Source organism: Heptranchias perlo, chromosome 11 (genome assembly GCF_035084215.1).
Source record: "Heptranchias perlo isolate sHepPer1 chromosome 11, sHepPer1.hap1, whole genome shotgun sequence".
NCBI lineage: Eukaryota > Metazoa > Chordata > Chondrichthyes > Hexanchiformes > Hexanchidae > Heptranchias > Heptranchias perlo.
In genome coordinates this window covers 31,672,950-31,689,060 of record NC_090335.1, presented here as the reverse complement: position 1 = coordinate 31,689,060, position 16,111 = coordinate 31,672,950, and the positions used below count along the sequence as shown (strand labels likewise).

The following is a 16,111-nucleotide window of genomic DNA, read 5'->3' as shown; positions in this document are numbered from 1 at the left end:
TAATGGAGCAACTGAATCTGGTCGAGTTTCATGTCTCACTCTTGATTTTGAATGTATTCCTCTTCCCCTCGCTCTGTAAAATATGTTGCTCATAGTAAGCCGATTGGCTTCATGCTTCATCTCTATTGCCACACTTTACAAAGAAGGGAAGTAAGTACTCTGCTTCTTGTGTCACACTCTACAGCGGAAAGGTGTAGTTACAATGCCGTACTCCGCATTATGGTGATAAGGTGTGCCACATTCTACACCAAGGAGAAGGATGTGCAAAGCTCCCAAAGGACAGAGGTGTCCAATCTTCTTGCCTTTGGGGGCCGCTTAGCTGCATACGAATGATCCTTCGTAGACCACATATAAAGTTTAAATCCGTGTTCCTATTAATTTGCCTGGGGTAGATTTTTGTCTTTACTTCCTGGGCATTAAGCATCACCTCAGTGGTGTGCAGAGAGGGGAAATCAAGCTTGGAGGATAACATGCCCCTAACAGAGCCTGTTTAATTTTCCTTCCATTCAGATTAGTAGAAGCATAAATGCCCAGCCTTCGTTAGGGGCATGCAATCCTCCTCACGCTATTTTACTCTCTGCACTCCTCCATAGTGAGGCTTAGCACCCAGGTGGTAAAAATGCAAACCTAACCCCCTATATCTCAAATTATTGTTACTAACAAATCTTGGTGTTCTGATTTATTCTCGAATGAGGAAACAATGCTAAGAACTGATCTTTCTGCAGCTTCAGGCCCACAAATTTCAAACAGGACAAACCAGCGAATAACAAAATGTAAGTGCAAATGGGACTGAGTTGCCCGGGCTTCATGGGCCAGATTACCAGGGCTTGGGGCCATGTGTGCCCCGTGGGCAGAGTTTAGACACCCCTGTTTTAGGGTACTCTACATTAAAGAGGTAGGTAGGAATAATAAATGTAGAGCAGAAAGAAAGAAACCTCCTGTTTTCAACAGGGTAAAGACACCCATTCACTGCAGTTATTTTCTTGGAGACGGAGAACATTGCTTTTGATGATATAAAAACTTATAACTGCCCTTATAAGTTTTGGATTGGAAAAAGGGATGGTAATCCTTCTAACAATTTGGATTTTTAAAATGCTTTTTAACTGACACAATTCTATAGTGGGTTTCTATAAAATACCCACTAAGCACCATCAACCCATGTTTCTACTGGTTGTGTTTTCACCTTGTGCAAATAATAATAATACATTAATGCTCATGTGACAATTTGTGAATAAAATTCACGCATCACTCAATACAGTGTTTCGGAAACTTAAGGTCTTCCCATGGCTTGCTGGGTAAAGACGTCACCTAGTGCAGTATTTAAGACATAAAGATAGAAGGTTTGCAGGTTTGATTGTTTGTCTGTGCTGAGTTAGTTGAACTCAGTCAGGCAGCACTTGGGCTGTACAACTGACCTCAGCCATGAGCTAGTGAAAAAAGAAATCAGCCTGCTAATTTCTAATGGCCATCAAGTGGCTCCTGCGGAATATGGACGTCGGTGTGCACAGGATCAAGCTCAGCTACGATGCTCTCTGTAGTCCAATGACCTGTTGACATTCACTGTCTAGGTTCATAGATGAAGAATGGCCACTTGGATGTAGTACCGGTGGGCTTATGGCACACGTGGTATCACAATAAGAATTAAAGGCTTGGAATTTCCTCGATCCCATTTATGCCGAAACTTATGCAAGTCTCTATGCCAATCTTGCCAATGAGAACTTACGCCCAAATTTCCTGCGCATCTCATTTGGCTTTGCTGAAATGTTCAAACCGGCGTAAAACAAGGGCTAGTGCAGCGTCACCAGTAGGGATAATAACAAGTGGGCTGCTGTCGTCTGCCCTGTCGCCTAACTCTCAGAGCCTCTTATCTCTGGTGATCCTCTTCCTTTTGCATTATTATGCACAACAGGGATATTCCCATTGGAAACACTATTCCAGCTACTTAGTCCTTAGTACGTGGGGGAATGGGGGTCTGAAACATTTTGGATGTATTGAAACTAAGAACTTTTGGTTAATATAGCATAGGTTTCAATAAGAAAAATTCAAAGAAAACCGTTAAGAAAATTGTTATCAAACTCCAGGAATTTTAGTTATGCTGATACCAGGTGAGTTCGGGCCCTGCTGAACCTAAATATTTGGGAGTAAATCTATGTTAATGCATTACTGGTGTAAATGCAGGAAACTCTCATGAGTTGGTCTCTTGCATGCGGATGGCGTTATGTAAATGAGCAGCAGAGTTTCGATGAACATAATTCGAAGCAGCGCAAACAATCAAGGAAATTTGCATGAACCATTGCTTCAGTGTAAATCCGGTGTAAATCAGTTACACTTGAATTTCCTCGTAGACAAATAAAACAGCACTACACTACTCTTATGTCGTAGTTACCCCAAAAAGTTTCAGGACATTCTGCCCAATGTATTTAGGAGGGGAGAGAAGGACAAAAAAATGGGGAAGAAAGAATCATGATTTGGAAACTTATTACTCAGGAAGATTAGAACCAAAACAACACAAAACCCAGCTCCAGAATTCAGTACAGTATCTTTTGTCAAGATCCAACTAATGCGGCCTCTCTGCAGTAAGGGAGCTGTTGCAGTAGGAAACTCCTGTCCACAATGGTGTTAGCATCTTTGAGGAAATTACTTCTCTCTTTCAGCTAATTCACAGTTTAATTAGGCATGGGCTTACACTACAGCTTCTACATCACACTGGAGCTAAACTTATGAGTAGTTAAATAGGGTGTTAAGACCCAAACTGACACTGAAGTAAGTGGAGTGAGACTATCTCCTCCAGTCTCATTCTGCTTTGCTTCAGTGTCAGGTCGAGCCTTCACTCTCTGGATTCAGGCTGCATTTAAATGATAACTACAGAGTTAGTGCAAAACTGCTTTACACTCACCCTACAGTTGTAGCATGAATAGACCCGTGGACAATTTTTCTTAAAAGGGTTTACCAGCAGTGATCGATGGTTTCCAATACGTACGTAATCCTGTTGCTATAAAGCAGCTTCCTATTTGAGGTATTTCAGCTTATTTTCCAATTTTTTACTGTAGTTACTTAATTAAATAAGTAAAAGAAAAAGAAAAAAAAACATGCAGGCCAACAAAGGTGCATTGTTTCTTTTTTTGGCTAAAATACAAAATTAATATGCGGTGCACATCCCAGGGTCACTCCTGAAGCTTTGTTTTTGAGGGTGAAATTTCTAATGTTGTAAGCAAAACACAAACATGCTTTTCATCATCTAATACAGTATCTCTACGTGTTGCTATTTGTTATATCACAGTGATTAATTTTATACAGAATGAAGCTGGCAAGCTAAACGTATTTTGTTATTTACAGTGATCAATTAATAATCTAACTATGAAGGCTATCTATTGCTCAAAGAATGTAAAAGCTGACATTTGCTTGGCAAGACCACTCAGTCCTTGCAGGCACACACGGAGCTAAGAATATTCTTTATGATAAAAGTTCGAAGCAGTGAAAAGATTTTTCCTTACTCGGTGAACATCATTCTGCTGTTGTACTGTGGGAACATCACCGCCAATGGGCATTTGCCGAGTCAGCTCATCGTTCTTCAAATTCAGCCATGCCAGTAACTCCTGGAGAGAGATCTGTAGCCGCTTCCACTGCTCGGTGCTCGTTTCCAGACAGGCTCTAAAAGGTAAAAAAACACATTACCTCAGCATTGTGTTTGGCAACGTACAAAAATGGCTGTCCCGACTAAGTGCAACAAACTGATCTTACTTGGGTGTTGCTCTTCCATAACCTGCAAGATTACTGTGTCTCCAAGTACCATATACTAAAACAAACAAATACCTCTTCCAGAATACCATTCAAACACATTTTTTTGTTTTGTATCATCAATTGAAATTATCTCTGCAAAGCTTGTGACCAGAAATAGAGCACAACTGAAGAAAGATACCAAACCACTTAATATTAATTACAGCGTTCTTTTTATAAATGAATATTCCAAATCTTAATACATATTATTTTCTATTTTTTGCCCAAAATGCTTTGTTTTCTTTGTAAATAAAACAAACAACATAAAATCCTGTATTGGTGTAGCACATACAACTTGGCTCATGGAATCAGTGTCAACTACAATGCTATAGAAAGCTTGACCTGCTGTCCCCTCTCCCCATGACCTGGTGGCTAATGGCACTGGCTGATGTAACACTAAATCTCACAGATTCAAAAGGTCCAAGCTTTGACTGTTAGTTAGTTGAGACAATTTGCTTCAATGCTAGGAACGGAAAAAAAACATTAGCCAGGGCTTTCACTCCTGATTGTTATGCAGCGACCCTTGCTGATAAACGTCCGGGTGAGGACGTTACGTGAGAATATGATCAGGAATGGCTGTGATGATTTTCATCGTTGAGTAGCCCTTAGAATTGCCTATCTAGCTTCACACACAAAGATATTGCAGCGCTGGCAGCACCCATACCTCAGTGCCTTGAGGAGAAAAGAAGAGAAAAATGGAAACAAAAAGCTTTGCCTTTGAAAAGCATCAAATACGTCAACAATTTCCATCAAAAAGCTTCAAGTATCGAATGCAATGAGTTCAAGTCACAAATCTACTGTCGATTCACGAAATAAATCTTGCTGCAATATTTTTATGCAATCAATTTTTGCAGATACAGAACATTCTGTTATTTAGCACTACATTGAACATTAATTTGAGGGCCCAATCCTGATGACTTCCATGCAGATACTATTCATAAAACTTTCTGCACCAATGAAGCAGTAAATTGCGGCAGCTAGAATCCCAAGAGTTTCCAGCTGCCATTAATTATCTGAAAATAATATGAAAATCATACTGTGTGACAATGATTACATATCTCACAACATGGCGCTCTCACATTTGATGCAGAAAAGATAACAAGATAGAGAGATCGCTCCTTTCTTGAATCAGATGGACATTGGATGACCTGCAGGTACTATCTTAACAGCCAGGTAAAAGAGGACCTCTGTGATTAGCTTAAGAATGACGGCCACAGCGAAAAGTCGCATCGACCTCCTCAGAAAACAAACACGGCACACAACCAACAGAGTACCCTTCGTCGACCAGTACTTCCCCGGAGCGGAGAAACTACGCCATGTTCTTCGCAGCCTTCAACATGTCATCGATGACGACGAACACCTCGCTAAGGCCATCCCCACGCCTCCACTACTCGCCTTCAAACAGCCACCCAACCTCAAGCAGACCATCGTTCGCAGCAAATTACCCAGCTTTCAGGAGAATAGCGTCCACGACACCACACAACCCGGCAACCTCTGCAAGACATGCCAGATCATCGACACAGATACCACCATCACACGAGAGGACACCACCCACCAGGTACATGGTTCATACTCCTGTGACTCGGCCAACGTTGTCTACCTCATACGTTGCAGGAAAGGATGCCCCGGAGCATGGTACATCGGCGAGACCATGCAGACACTGCGACAACGGATGAACGGACACCGCGCAACAATCACCAGACAGGAGGGTTCCCTCTCAGTCGGGGAACACTTCAGCAGTCAAGGACATTCAGCCTCCGATCTTCGGGTAAGCGTTCTCCAAGGCGGCCTTCGAGACACACGACAACGCAAAATCGTCGAGCAGAAATTGATAGCCAAGTTCCACACCCATGAGGACAGCCTCAACCGGGATCTTGGGTTCATGTCACGCTACATGTAACCCCACCTGACGTAGAGTCATCCAGACTCAAGTCGTAGTTGGCTTGTTCTCCATACACAGATGCGGCCGGACCTGCTGCGATTTCCAGCAAAAAAAAGTTATCTGTTTTTAATACAAGTGGTCATTTTCTCTCTCTCTCTCTGTCTTTCTGGTCTCTCTCTCTCTCTGTCTTTTTCTGATTTGACCCCTTGTGACCCCACCTCAGTATTCTTGGATGTAATGTTTCCCTGACTAACCTGTCTGAACACCATTCACTCCTTTGATTGCTGTGATTATCTCTCTGCCGAGGTGTGATAAAGGGCAGTTGGAAAGATTATCTGTAATCACCAGGCATTGTTCTCTGACTATATATGCTGTGCCTTTATGCAACTCTTCATTTCACCTGACAAAGGAACAAAGCTCCGAAAGCTTGTGATTTCTGGTGTTGTGCGACTCCTTACATTTGTCCACCCCAGTCCATCACCGGCATCTCCACATCATGAGCTTAAGAAGGCTAAGGATCTTGAGTGAGCTCTGCTAAACTCATGCTGTTGTTACAGATGTGCAGGTTCCAGCAATATTGATCTGATTCCCTCTGATATTCTTCAGATACCAGTATGGAGAAATATCTAATGTTGGAGAGACATCCATGAGACCCATTTCCTGCTCCCTCGACCCCATTCTCATTAAACTGCTTACCATTCAACTTCCCTTCTTGGCCCCCATGCTAACTTAATTTGCAAATGTTCCCACTCTGCAGGGCACTGTTTCTCTTCCCTTTTAAAGCTGCCGTCATCACCCCCTCCACTAAATTGTCATAAATTCGGGTCTGGCATAGATACCTTCTTGGGTGGCATCAGTTCTCCTGTAAGCGGATCCCTGCCCCATTTGTGCGAACGTTGACTCACACTGCCCAATATGTATTTATACACTAGTGTAACCCAGGGGTGTAATAATAGGACCCCCTGTGATCTGAACTGAATATTTGTCGTCTTTCACACTTACCCCACTTTCCTCTCCAATCTTTTCGAAGGTGGAACAAGAAAACACTTTGTAAGAGATATAAATTGTTAAGCTGCTTTATTTCACAGCAAGTGAATATACAGAGCAATGGTTATGATCAGACTCTCTTAATTCAATCAGTACAACTTGTCTTTGCACACTAATACAAAATAAGGAACGCACTATGCATCCCCACATCAATCATCTTATTTTACTTAAATAAAACAATAATTCTCCTGTTGAGCCTGGCGAAAGCTTGCCCTCACAGCTCTCTATTTTTTAACTTCCTGTCCACAATTCAAGAGGAGGGCTGATGCTAGATATTGCCTGCTAACCACAGATCTTCCAACACAATGGGAGTAAGGTGTTCATAGAAAATTAAGATAGACTAATGAACTGCTTATTGATTGCAGTCTTTGGAGAAAATTTAGCATTTCAATCACATTACATTTTAGACATGTGTGAAGACACTTTGCTTTACAACACAACCCTTAACTCTGTTTTCAAAACTTTTCCATGACAAAATCATCTCCCAGTTCCAGCCTCCCTATCTCTAAAGTCCTTGAAGTTGTATCATCCCTTATCTGCGTCCTACCTGTCCCGCAAACTCCTTGTCTGAATCTCTCTAATCAGGTTTCTGCCCCTCCCACAGCACTGAAACAGTCTCAAAAGTCACAATGACATTTTCCCTACACATCCTCCTCAAACTCTATGAAGCCATTGACACAGATAACCACACCATCCTCCTCCAACACTTCTCCTCTGTGGTCCAGCACAGCGGGGTTGCTCTCGCTTGGTACGTATCTAACTGTAGCAAGAGCATCTCAAGCAATAGCTTTTATTGCCACCATAGCACTGTCACCTTAGGAGTCCCCCAAGGTCTTATCCTTTGTCCCCGCTTCCTATTCACCTGTAAGTTTGTCCCTGAGTGACAAGTGGGGTCAGCTTCCACATCAACAGTGACACCCAGCTCCAGCTTTCCTCCACCTCTCTCGACTCCCCCCTCCCCCGACTGCTTCTGTGCTCTCAGACTGGTTGTCCAACGTTGTCTTGGATGAGCGCAATTTCCTCCAGCTAGACATTGGGAAGCATAAAACCACCATCTTCAGTCCCTGCCATAAACTTTGTACCTTTGCCACTAACTTTATCCCCCTCTACAACCACAGTCACAAATGGAACCAGATTGTTCACAAACTCAGCATTTGACTCAATCCTGAGCTGAGCTTCTGGCCCCATAACCTCTCCATCAAAAACAGAGCCTATTAACATCACTCTCCTCTACTCCTTACTCAGACCATCTGCAGCTGAAAACCACTCCTTTGTCACCTCCAGACTCAACTTTTTTTTTATTCGTTCATGGGATGTGGGCGTCATTGGCAAGGCCAGCATTTATTACCCATCCCGAATTACCCTGGAGAAGGTGGTGGTGAGCCGCCTTCTTGAACCGCTGCAGTCCGTGAGGTGAAGATTCTCCCACAGTGCTGTTAGGAAGGGAGTTCCAGGATTTTGACTCAGCGACGATGAAGGAAAGGCGATATATTTCCAAGTCGGGATGGTACGTAACTTGGAGGGGAACGTGCAGGTGGTGTTGTTCCCATGTGCCTGCTGCCCTGGTCCTTCTAGGTGGTAGAGGTCCCAGGTTTGGGAGGTGCTGTCGAAGAAGCCTTGGCGAGTTGTTGCAGTGCATCCTGTGGATGGAAAACACTGCAGCCACGGTGTGCCGGTGGTGAAGGGAGTGAATGTTTAGGGTGGTGGTTGGGGTGCCAATCAAGTGGGCTGCTTTGTCCTGGATGGTGTTGAGCTGCTTGAGTGTTGTTGGAGCTGCACTCATCCAGGCAAGTGGAGAGCATTCCATCACACTCCTGACTTGTGCCTTGTAGATGGTGGAAAGGCTTTGGGGAGTCAGGAGGTGAGTCACTCGCCGCAGAATACCCAGCCTCTGACCTGCTCTTGTAGCCACGGTGTTTATGTGGCTGGTCCAGTTAAGTTTCTGGTCAATGGTGACCCCCAGGATGTTGATGGTGGGGAATTCAGCGATGGTAATGCGTTGAATGTCAAGGGGAGGTGGTTAGATTCTCTCTTGTTGGAGATGGTCATTGCCTGCCACTTGTCTGGCTCGAATGTTACTTGCCACTTATCAGCCCAAGCCTGGATGTTGTCCAGGTCTTGCTGCATGCGGGCTCCGACTGCTTCATTATTTGAGGGGTTGCAAATGGAACTGAACACTGTGCAATCATCAGTGAAGATCCCCATTTCTGACCTTATGATGGAGGGAAGGTCATTGATGAAGCAGCTGAAGATGGTTGGGCCTAGGGCACTGCTCTGAGGAACTCCTGCAGCAATGTCCTGCGGCTGAGATGATTGGCCTCCAACAACCATTACCATCTTCCTTTGTGCTAGGTATGACTCCAGCCACTGGAGAGTTTTCCCCCGATTCCCATTAACTTCAATTTTACCAGGGCTCCTTGGTGCCACACTCGGTCAAATGCTGCCTTGATGTCAAGGGCAGTCATTCTCACCTCATCTCTGGAATTCAGCTCTTTTTTGGTATAAGACCCTTCTCAGGGAGGCTGCCTCATGCAATTTTGGCTTTGCATGGTCTGCAGTAATAAGTCTTCCATTGGCTTTTCATCACTAAAATGCTAACCAGCACAAGGGCACTGGTGAGCACAGTACTGCGCATGCACACAAGCACAGATTATCCCACGCTTTGCTTGTCTAACTACAGGGCCAGCAGTATAAGTTAATGCTTCCAGCTCACTGGTACCTTTGGCATTGATGCACCATTAGTGAAAACATATCTGCAACACTTCTGTAGGAAGAGTAACAGTCAGCAGCAGTAATCAGGATGCTTGGTGATGATATTATATGCATGTTGTTCATATACTAATTGTGCCCATAAACACCTTTCAGACACTGGCCAGGTAGCTCAGCTGGTTGAGGCAGTCAGCAACTAAACCATATTATCCAGGAAGGTCTCAGGTGCTACAAAGGTCTGTGCTGAGTTCACTGATCTCATCTGGGACAGGAGGGCACATTTGGCCTCAAAATCCCTGATCTGGGGAGCTGAAAATCGGCCAAGGTTCCTAATCTAAACGCTATCCAACAACTACTGCTGGAAGCGTGCACATGTGGACAAAAGAGCAGCTTAGCTGTGATGCACCATGCAGCTGAATAGCTGACCAACACTCATTGTCTCGGTTCACACATGAAGAATTGTACCACTTGAGCAAGGTACTGGAAGGAGACCAGCATCTATGACACCATGCCTTGAAATTGGTAAATAAAAGAAGCAAGAACTGCACCACTCATACCCCACACATAGTGCTCCTCTTGCATGTGCATTTTTGCTCTGCACACATACCTCTTGTACCAAAGAAACACTCCTGAAAGGACAGTGTTTCATTTGCTGCAAATATTAGTATTCACATTTGCAATTCAAAGTACTGACAGCAGCTGAAAACTGTGTGCCAAGTAATTACTTAATCTGATCAATATATGAACAGGCTAATAGGATTTTTACTCTTTACAGTTAAAATGTGTACGAATCTAAATTGAAAAAAAACCTGAGCAATCCCCACCACTGAGACATGGATTACAGTATTATGGGACATAATACCTCTCAAAAATTGACCTATTCACTGAGGCTGAGACAGGATCTGTTTGAAAAAGTGTGCTCCCCACCCCCGACCCCCCCCTCACTGTTTCTGGATTTCTGCAAACAAGCAACTAATCCGATTTCACCTCCAAGGAGAGATCGATGTCCTTCAAACTCCAAACAATGGATTTTACACTGTGTGTCCGTGTGATATGTGTGGACAGGTATTTCTATGAACATTACTGTTAGGTCACAAACAGGACCTGAGCATCAGAGGAAAACCTAATGACCCTGAGCAAAAAAAATCATATTAAATATCAGTGATAGAAAAAAAAAATCTATGTTCACTTGAAATAAAATGCGAAACCAGTTTGTGTCCACCAGTCTAAAATATAGGTTGGTGTTTTTACAACAGATCTGTGTTATTTATTGGTATACAAGCTGGGTTAAAACATCTAAAGATAAAAATAAATGAAATGTATGAATAACCAGTCTAGCAATGATTACAGGTTTGACTGACTGACTGACAGGTGCTCGTAAGAAAGCTTAGTCTTCAGAGCAACTCTAAATCCTATTACAACAGAGTCGTCAGTATATTGGATTTATTTAAATGAGAGACTGATATTATCTGAATAAAGAAATGGAATCATCTCTGGATGCTGGAGGATGTCTGATACTGTGTCAAGGCAATCATCACGTCGCTAGAAGACAAGGTTTGCTTTTATTGGTTTTCAAAAAAAAACTGATGTGAAGATCCCTTATCAAAACTATGGATGGAGCATACACCCCCTGCAACCAGGAATACCCAATTCATGTCAGCAATACAGACTCGGTTGACGATTTATTTTGTGGGCATTGTGCTCTAAAAGGTAAATGAATATGCTGAGAAATTGAACGTTTTGTTTTACTGTTTGCACTCAGTTGCTCTCCTGGAGGCTCAACGGGTATATACACTTCCAGGTGTGGCTGTGGGCCATGTAGATCAGGAAGATCCCAGTTTTGATCCTTGGCCTGTGCTGAATTAGTTCACCCTAGCCTCATCTAAGAACATACAAAAGCCCACAGTGGGACTCCATAGCACTCGTCTAAGAAGAAGAAAAATAAAACAATCAGCCAGAATTCCTGCTCCTCAACACTCTCCAGTCCTGCTAAAAAAATACGTCTGTGGACTTTGGAGGAGGACTGGATCAGGGTTGGCTGTGATGCCCATGGTCAAACCACTTGCTGGCACTGTGTCCAAAGCTCACATGTGAAGAATGGGCAGTTAGGCCAGGGACTGGAAGGCTGTGAGTGCAACTGTGAGTGCCTTCATGAGAGAAAAGGAAGAGAGGTGGGAAAAAAAGAAAAACAAAATAGAACAAGCTAACCCAGACATACAACTCTCACAGCACCACTGTGACAATTTGGTTTCTGATACCAGCCAGAATTGATTTAGATCAGGACACTTTACTGTACTTATACAGAGAAGAAGGTGCAATGAGATGATTAGTAATGCAAATTACAGGTCACATCTGGTGCCACAAATTCCTTTTGTCTTCATTTTCATAAAAAGTAAGGCAACAACATGCAAAATGCACTGGAGAATTTCACACTGCAGCAGATGTAGTGGCTGCTCCAGTGCAAACCTAACCTGAGGACAACATGAAGACAAGGCCCACAGATTGCTCAGAGCATCCTATCCCTCCCTACCTGCCGCAGGAACTGAATCTGTGCAAAAACAAAGGCAACATATGTGACCATTGACATTTATCCAATTACAGTTGTTTTAATCCATTGTCTGTTGCTGTATACGTCAGGCAGTGTAATATATTTGTCAGTTAATCAATTGCTGTGTCTCAACTCCCTGCATTTGCCTCTAGAAGTAGCCCTTGTTGGGTGATAAACCCCTTTTACAGGGTGGTGTGTGTTTGCTTGTGCGCATGTGTGTGCACGTGTGTATGTGCCTATGTATAAATTTCTATGTGACAAGCATCATGGCTGTTGCTGATGGTCCTGGTGGAGTTGGATTGGACAAGCAACTATATTGTTGACATAAAACTGGAAATGACAAATTCTCAAAAAATTTGACTGTCCTTTGACAGCCCCCAAGTCATAATGTACAGCGTCATTTAGAGTGTGCATTGATTTATATGAGTAACAGTGAAGTGTCATTAATATTGAATGTTAATAAGGCTCATCAGCTTCACTCAAGCTTCAGGCAGGACTTCTGCCCTCTGACTTACTAATGAGGTACTTCCACAAGCAATTAAAGATTGCTGCTTCAGATGTGTGCTGTTTACAGCCTTGACATTCAGAACAAAAAGAAAAATATGCACCATTGAAAGATTATTCCCCAACGGTATGTCAAAACCAACCTGATCCTGCTGAGATTCAGCTTGGACAAGAATGTGCCGTGCTTTGGCTGCAGAATGACGTATTCAAGGAAAGCTGGATATGTCTGGAAACTAAGCTTTCAGTTCTAGCACATAGTCAACTGTTCAGTTTTTACAACTATCCCACAAATGGCAAAGGTTTCAACTTCCTGAACAAGAGGTCAGAATTAAAAGTTCATTTTGAGGGAATCAGCAGAAAAAAGTCAAAGTAACTTAAACGTGGAATCATCGGATGGGTATAGTAAATGTTTCCAACATCATGTTAATGGATTCCTGAAATGTAATCCTTTGGCATATCAGTGCCGCACTGTGAGAATGCTGAGCAGAAATTTATGAGTATGAGGAACACAATGCCGCCTGCTACACAGGACTGTATTGTTCTCCAGAGAACAACTGCACTGTTGAGTGATTTCCAGTGGGAGAGAGGGCAGCAGAGTGAGTCCTAAATCCAGCAGTTCAGTGTGTATGCTGCATACATTAGCTTTCCGTAAAGACAGGAAAATCCATCATTAGTTTTCCTAAGGGAGACTTTCCACCTCATATGAAAAGAAGAAGCCCACTAAAAAGTTACTTTTCCTGGTAAAAGCATTATTCCTGAATAGTGACAGGAGGGAGTTTTTCTTGACGCTACTTCACCTGCAGCGCTGGGAACCAGCTTACTAACTCTCCGGGGAATATTTGACACCAAAATATTGCAACATACTGTGAAGTGCGGGAGCCACGATAATCACAATTTTCTCTTTTCTGCATTATAGTCACCACTGTAACCATTAGAAATAAGCTTGAAGAGATTAATTAAGACCCCTTTCCCCTATTCCATTTCCTTTTTTCCCTCTTGTTTCATGAAAGTGATTACTCATTTGCCTACAGTTCCACAGATGCCAGCAGTCCCCAATACCTTATCCAAGTGCCTATAGGTGTAAGCCTAGACAGTGAACGTCAGCTGGTCTGCAATCCTTAGAATCACACCACACAGTACATTTACCAGAGTGCTATCCAGGGAAAATAGGATATCCAAAGTTTTATCTTATAAATCGGAACACCATTACTGATTTCTAATAATTCTGAAGTAACATTTCGAGGCAGAAATGCTAAACTCTTACCTATATACACGACTCAAAAACAAATCTTACAATTTCCAGATAAGCACAGGTGAAAGGCCTTACCTAATATTTAGCGATTTTTTCCTGAGTTCAGTCCAACGAAAATTTATGTCATCAAGACGTCTCTGTAGCAAAATCCCATCCTCCGCACCCTCCAGACCCTTAAGTATTTTCTGTCCGTTCTCATCCAAGTTATGGTAAGTGTCAGTGTGAGCCTCAATTTCTGACTGAAGATCCTGTCAAAGAAAAATAAAACAAATTTCTTTCGTATCCACCGATTTGCCAGAAATAGGTTTTCACAGTCAGGCCAATCACTGAACCATGCCTGACTTAACGTTATACTCAATTCAATAAGAAATTGGAAAAAAGATTGACAACAAAATAAGATAAAACAAAACAAAACAAAAAATATACTCCTGATGCTGCTGACCTTTATGTAATAAGTTTTTCTTTGTAACATTTTGAGTCTAAACCTCGGAAGGATGCAGAGGTTTTGAGGCATCTGCATCGTGCCTGGGATGGTTTACTTGGGAAAGCAAAGACTCTTGTGTGCTTTCTGTTCAATAATTTGTCACTGGAAAGGAACCAGCCTCAACATTCAATAATGCATAACCAACCCAAAGGATACAAAAACCATCATTCAGGGTAGTCAATGTAGGAGGCCTTTCAGCAGCACAACAGTTGAATAGACCACTCATAAAATTAGCTTTGTCTTTTATCGAATAAAAAAGCATCACAGTTCTCAAATCTCTTTAAATTTTAAAGGGCTCTGGCATGTGAACATTCCTCAAACAGATGACACACTCCTATTTACAAACAGCTAAGCATATCCCAGCATACCAACCCACCTACAGGACTGATTGGGCCTACTGTACAGCATTTAGTGAGCATTTTGCTTTTCTGTACATTAGGCAATTGTTTTCGTTTCATCCTCATGATCCTTCCTACATGCATCCTCTCAAAAAAGAAACATAGTGCGAGAGTATCGATGTGGCTAAACTCTGATACCCCAAACTGTCAGGACCTTCAACATCGGACAAATCCTAGACAAGAGATTATAAGCCAAAGTATTTGAGGCATCTACTCCCACCTAAATCATAAACATAGCTAAAAACAACAAACTGTATCTGCCAAGTGGGCCGCAGGGAACAAAAACACTGGAAATAATTGAAAATTCAAAGAAAAATAGAAGAATTCTGGAAATACAGAGCAGGTCCATCAGCATTTTTGATGACTGTACAGTGTTCAGCTCCAATCGCAATTCCTCAGAAATATGAAGCAGTCCATGGCCGCACGCAGCAAGACCTGGACAACATCCAGGCTTGAACTGACGAGTAGCAAGTAACATTCGCACCACATAAATGCCAGGCAATGACCATCTCCAACAAGAGAGAGCCTAACCATCTCCCCTTGACACCCAATGGCATTACCATCGCTGAATCCTCCACCATCAACACCCTGGGGGTCACCATTGACCAGAAATTAAACTGGAATAGCGACACAACTGCCCTTAGCTAATGAGCCTGGGGACCCAGATCTCAGGGGTTCAGCAAAAAGAACAACGATTCTGGAACTCTGATCTCATGCGGAGGCAGTAGACGTGGTTTCTACACATATGATTGAGGTGATGATAAGTGGGAGGAGTCTACTATCCCCATCTGCAAAACATTGCAGGAAGTTTCTCATAACCTGCAGAACAAACTGAAAATTGTGGCAGCCTGAGAGATTTCTGTGGCATCAAGATGTCAGGTAGAGCTTATAACGACATTGAAGTGACAGCTACCGCTGGCTCAATGAATGCCTTGAGGGTCAGCCTGCATGCCACATTTGTACAGTGCTTTCAAGACCTCATTGAGACGATTCAGTCTGCACATTAGATATATACATGTTAAATGGTTGTATGGATAACATCGTTGACAGTAACTTACAGGCTATAGCCACCATTCGTATAATTTAAAGATAATACAAGCTTTTATTTTGAAGAGGACATCCCTGAATTGTACAACTTTTTTGGATCCCCCTCTGTTGCACCCAAGATCCCAGAAGCGTTTGTGGATATACAGGGCAGGAGGGAAAAACAAGTGTCAGATTCACACAGCTAAATATTTAGAGGTGTATTTCCATGTACATTGTTCAATATCCTCCAAGTACAATGATAGGGCCATATTCTTCTCCTCTCATTGCATCCAGCATCCAGCATGGATTTGTTAAGGGAAGGTTGTGTCTGACTAACTTGATTGAATTTTTTCAGGAGGTAACAAGGATGGTCGATGAGGGTAGTGCATTTGATGTCGTCTACGTGGATTTTAGCAAGGCTTTTGACAAGGTCCCACGTGGCAGACTGGTCAAAAAAGTACAAGCCCATTGGATCCAGGGGAGG

At 42.8% G+C, this 16,111-nt stretch overlaps 1 protein-coding gene across 13 annotated transcripts in view; it reads right to left on the bottom strand.

The window, feature by feature from the left end:
• The window catches only part of dmd (dystrophin), a 1,591,310-nt gene that overhangs the window by 172,072 nt on the left and 1,403,127 nt on the right, over window positions 1-16,111 (bottom strand). For all 13 annotated transcript variants that reach the window (XM_067992781.1, XM_067992785.1, XM_067992782.1 and 10 more), the window contains 2 exons: window positions 13,795-13,967; window positions 3,495-3,651 (listed from right to left, as the gene is read on the bottom strand). In XM_067992781.1, the coding sequence (XP_067848882.1) occupies window positions 3,495-3,651; window positions 13,795-13,967 (330 nt within the window). The remainder of the gene's footprint in view (window positions 1-3,494; window positions 3,652-13,794; window positions 13,968-16,111) is intronic.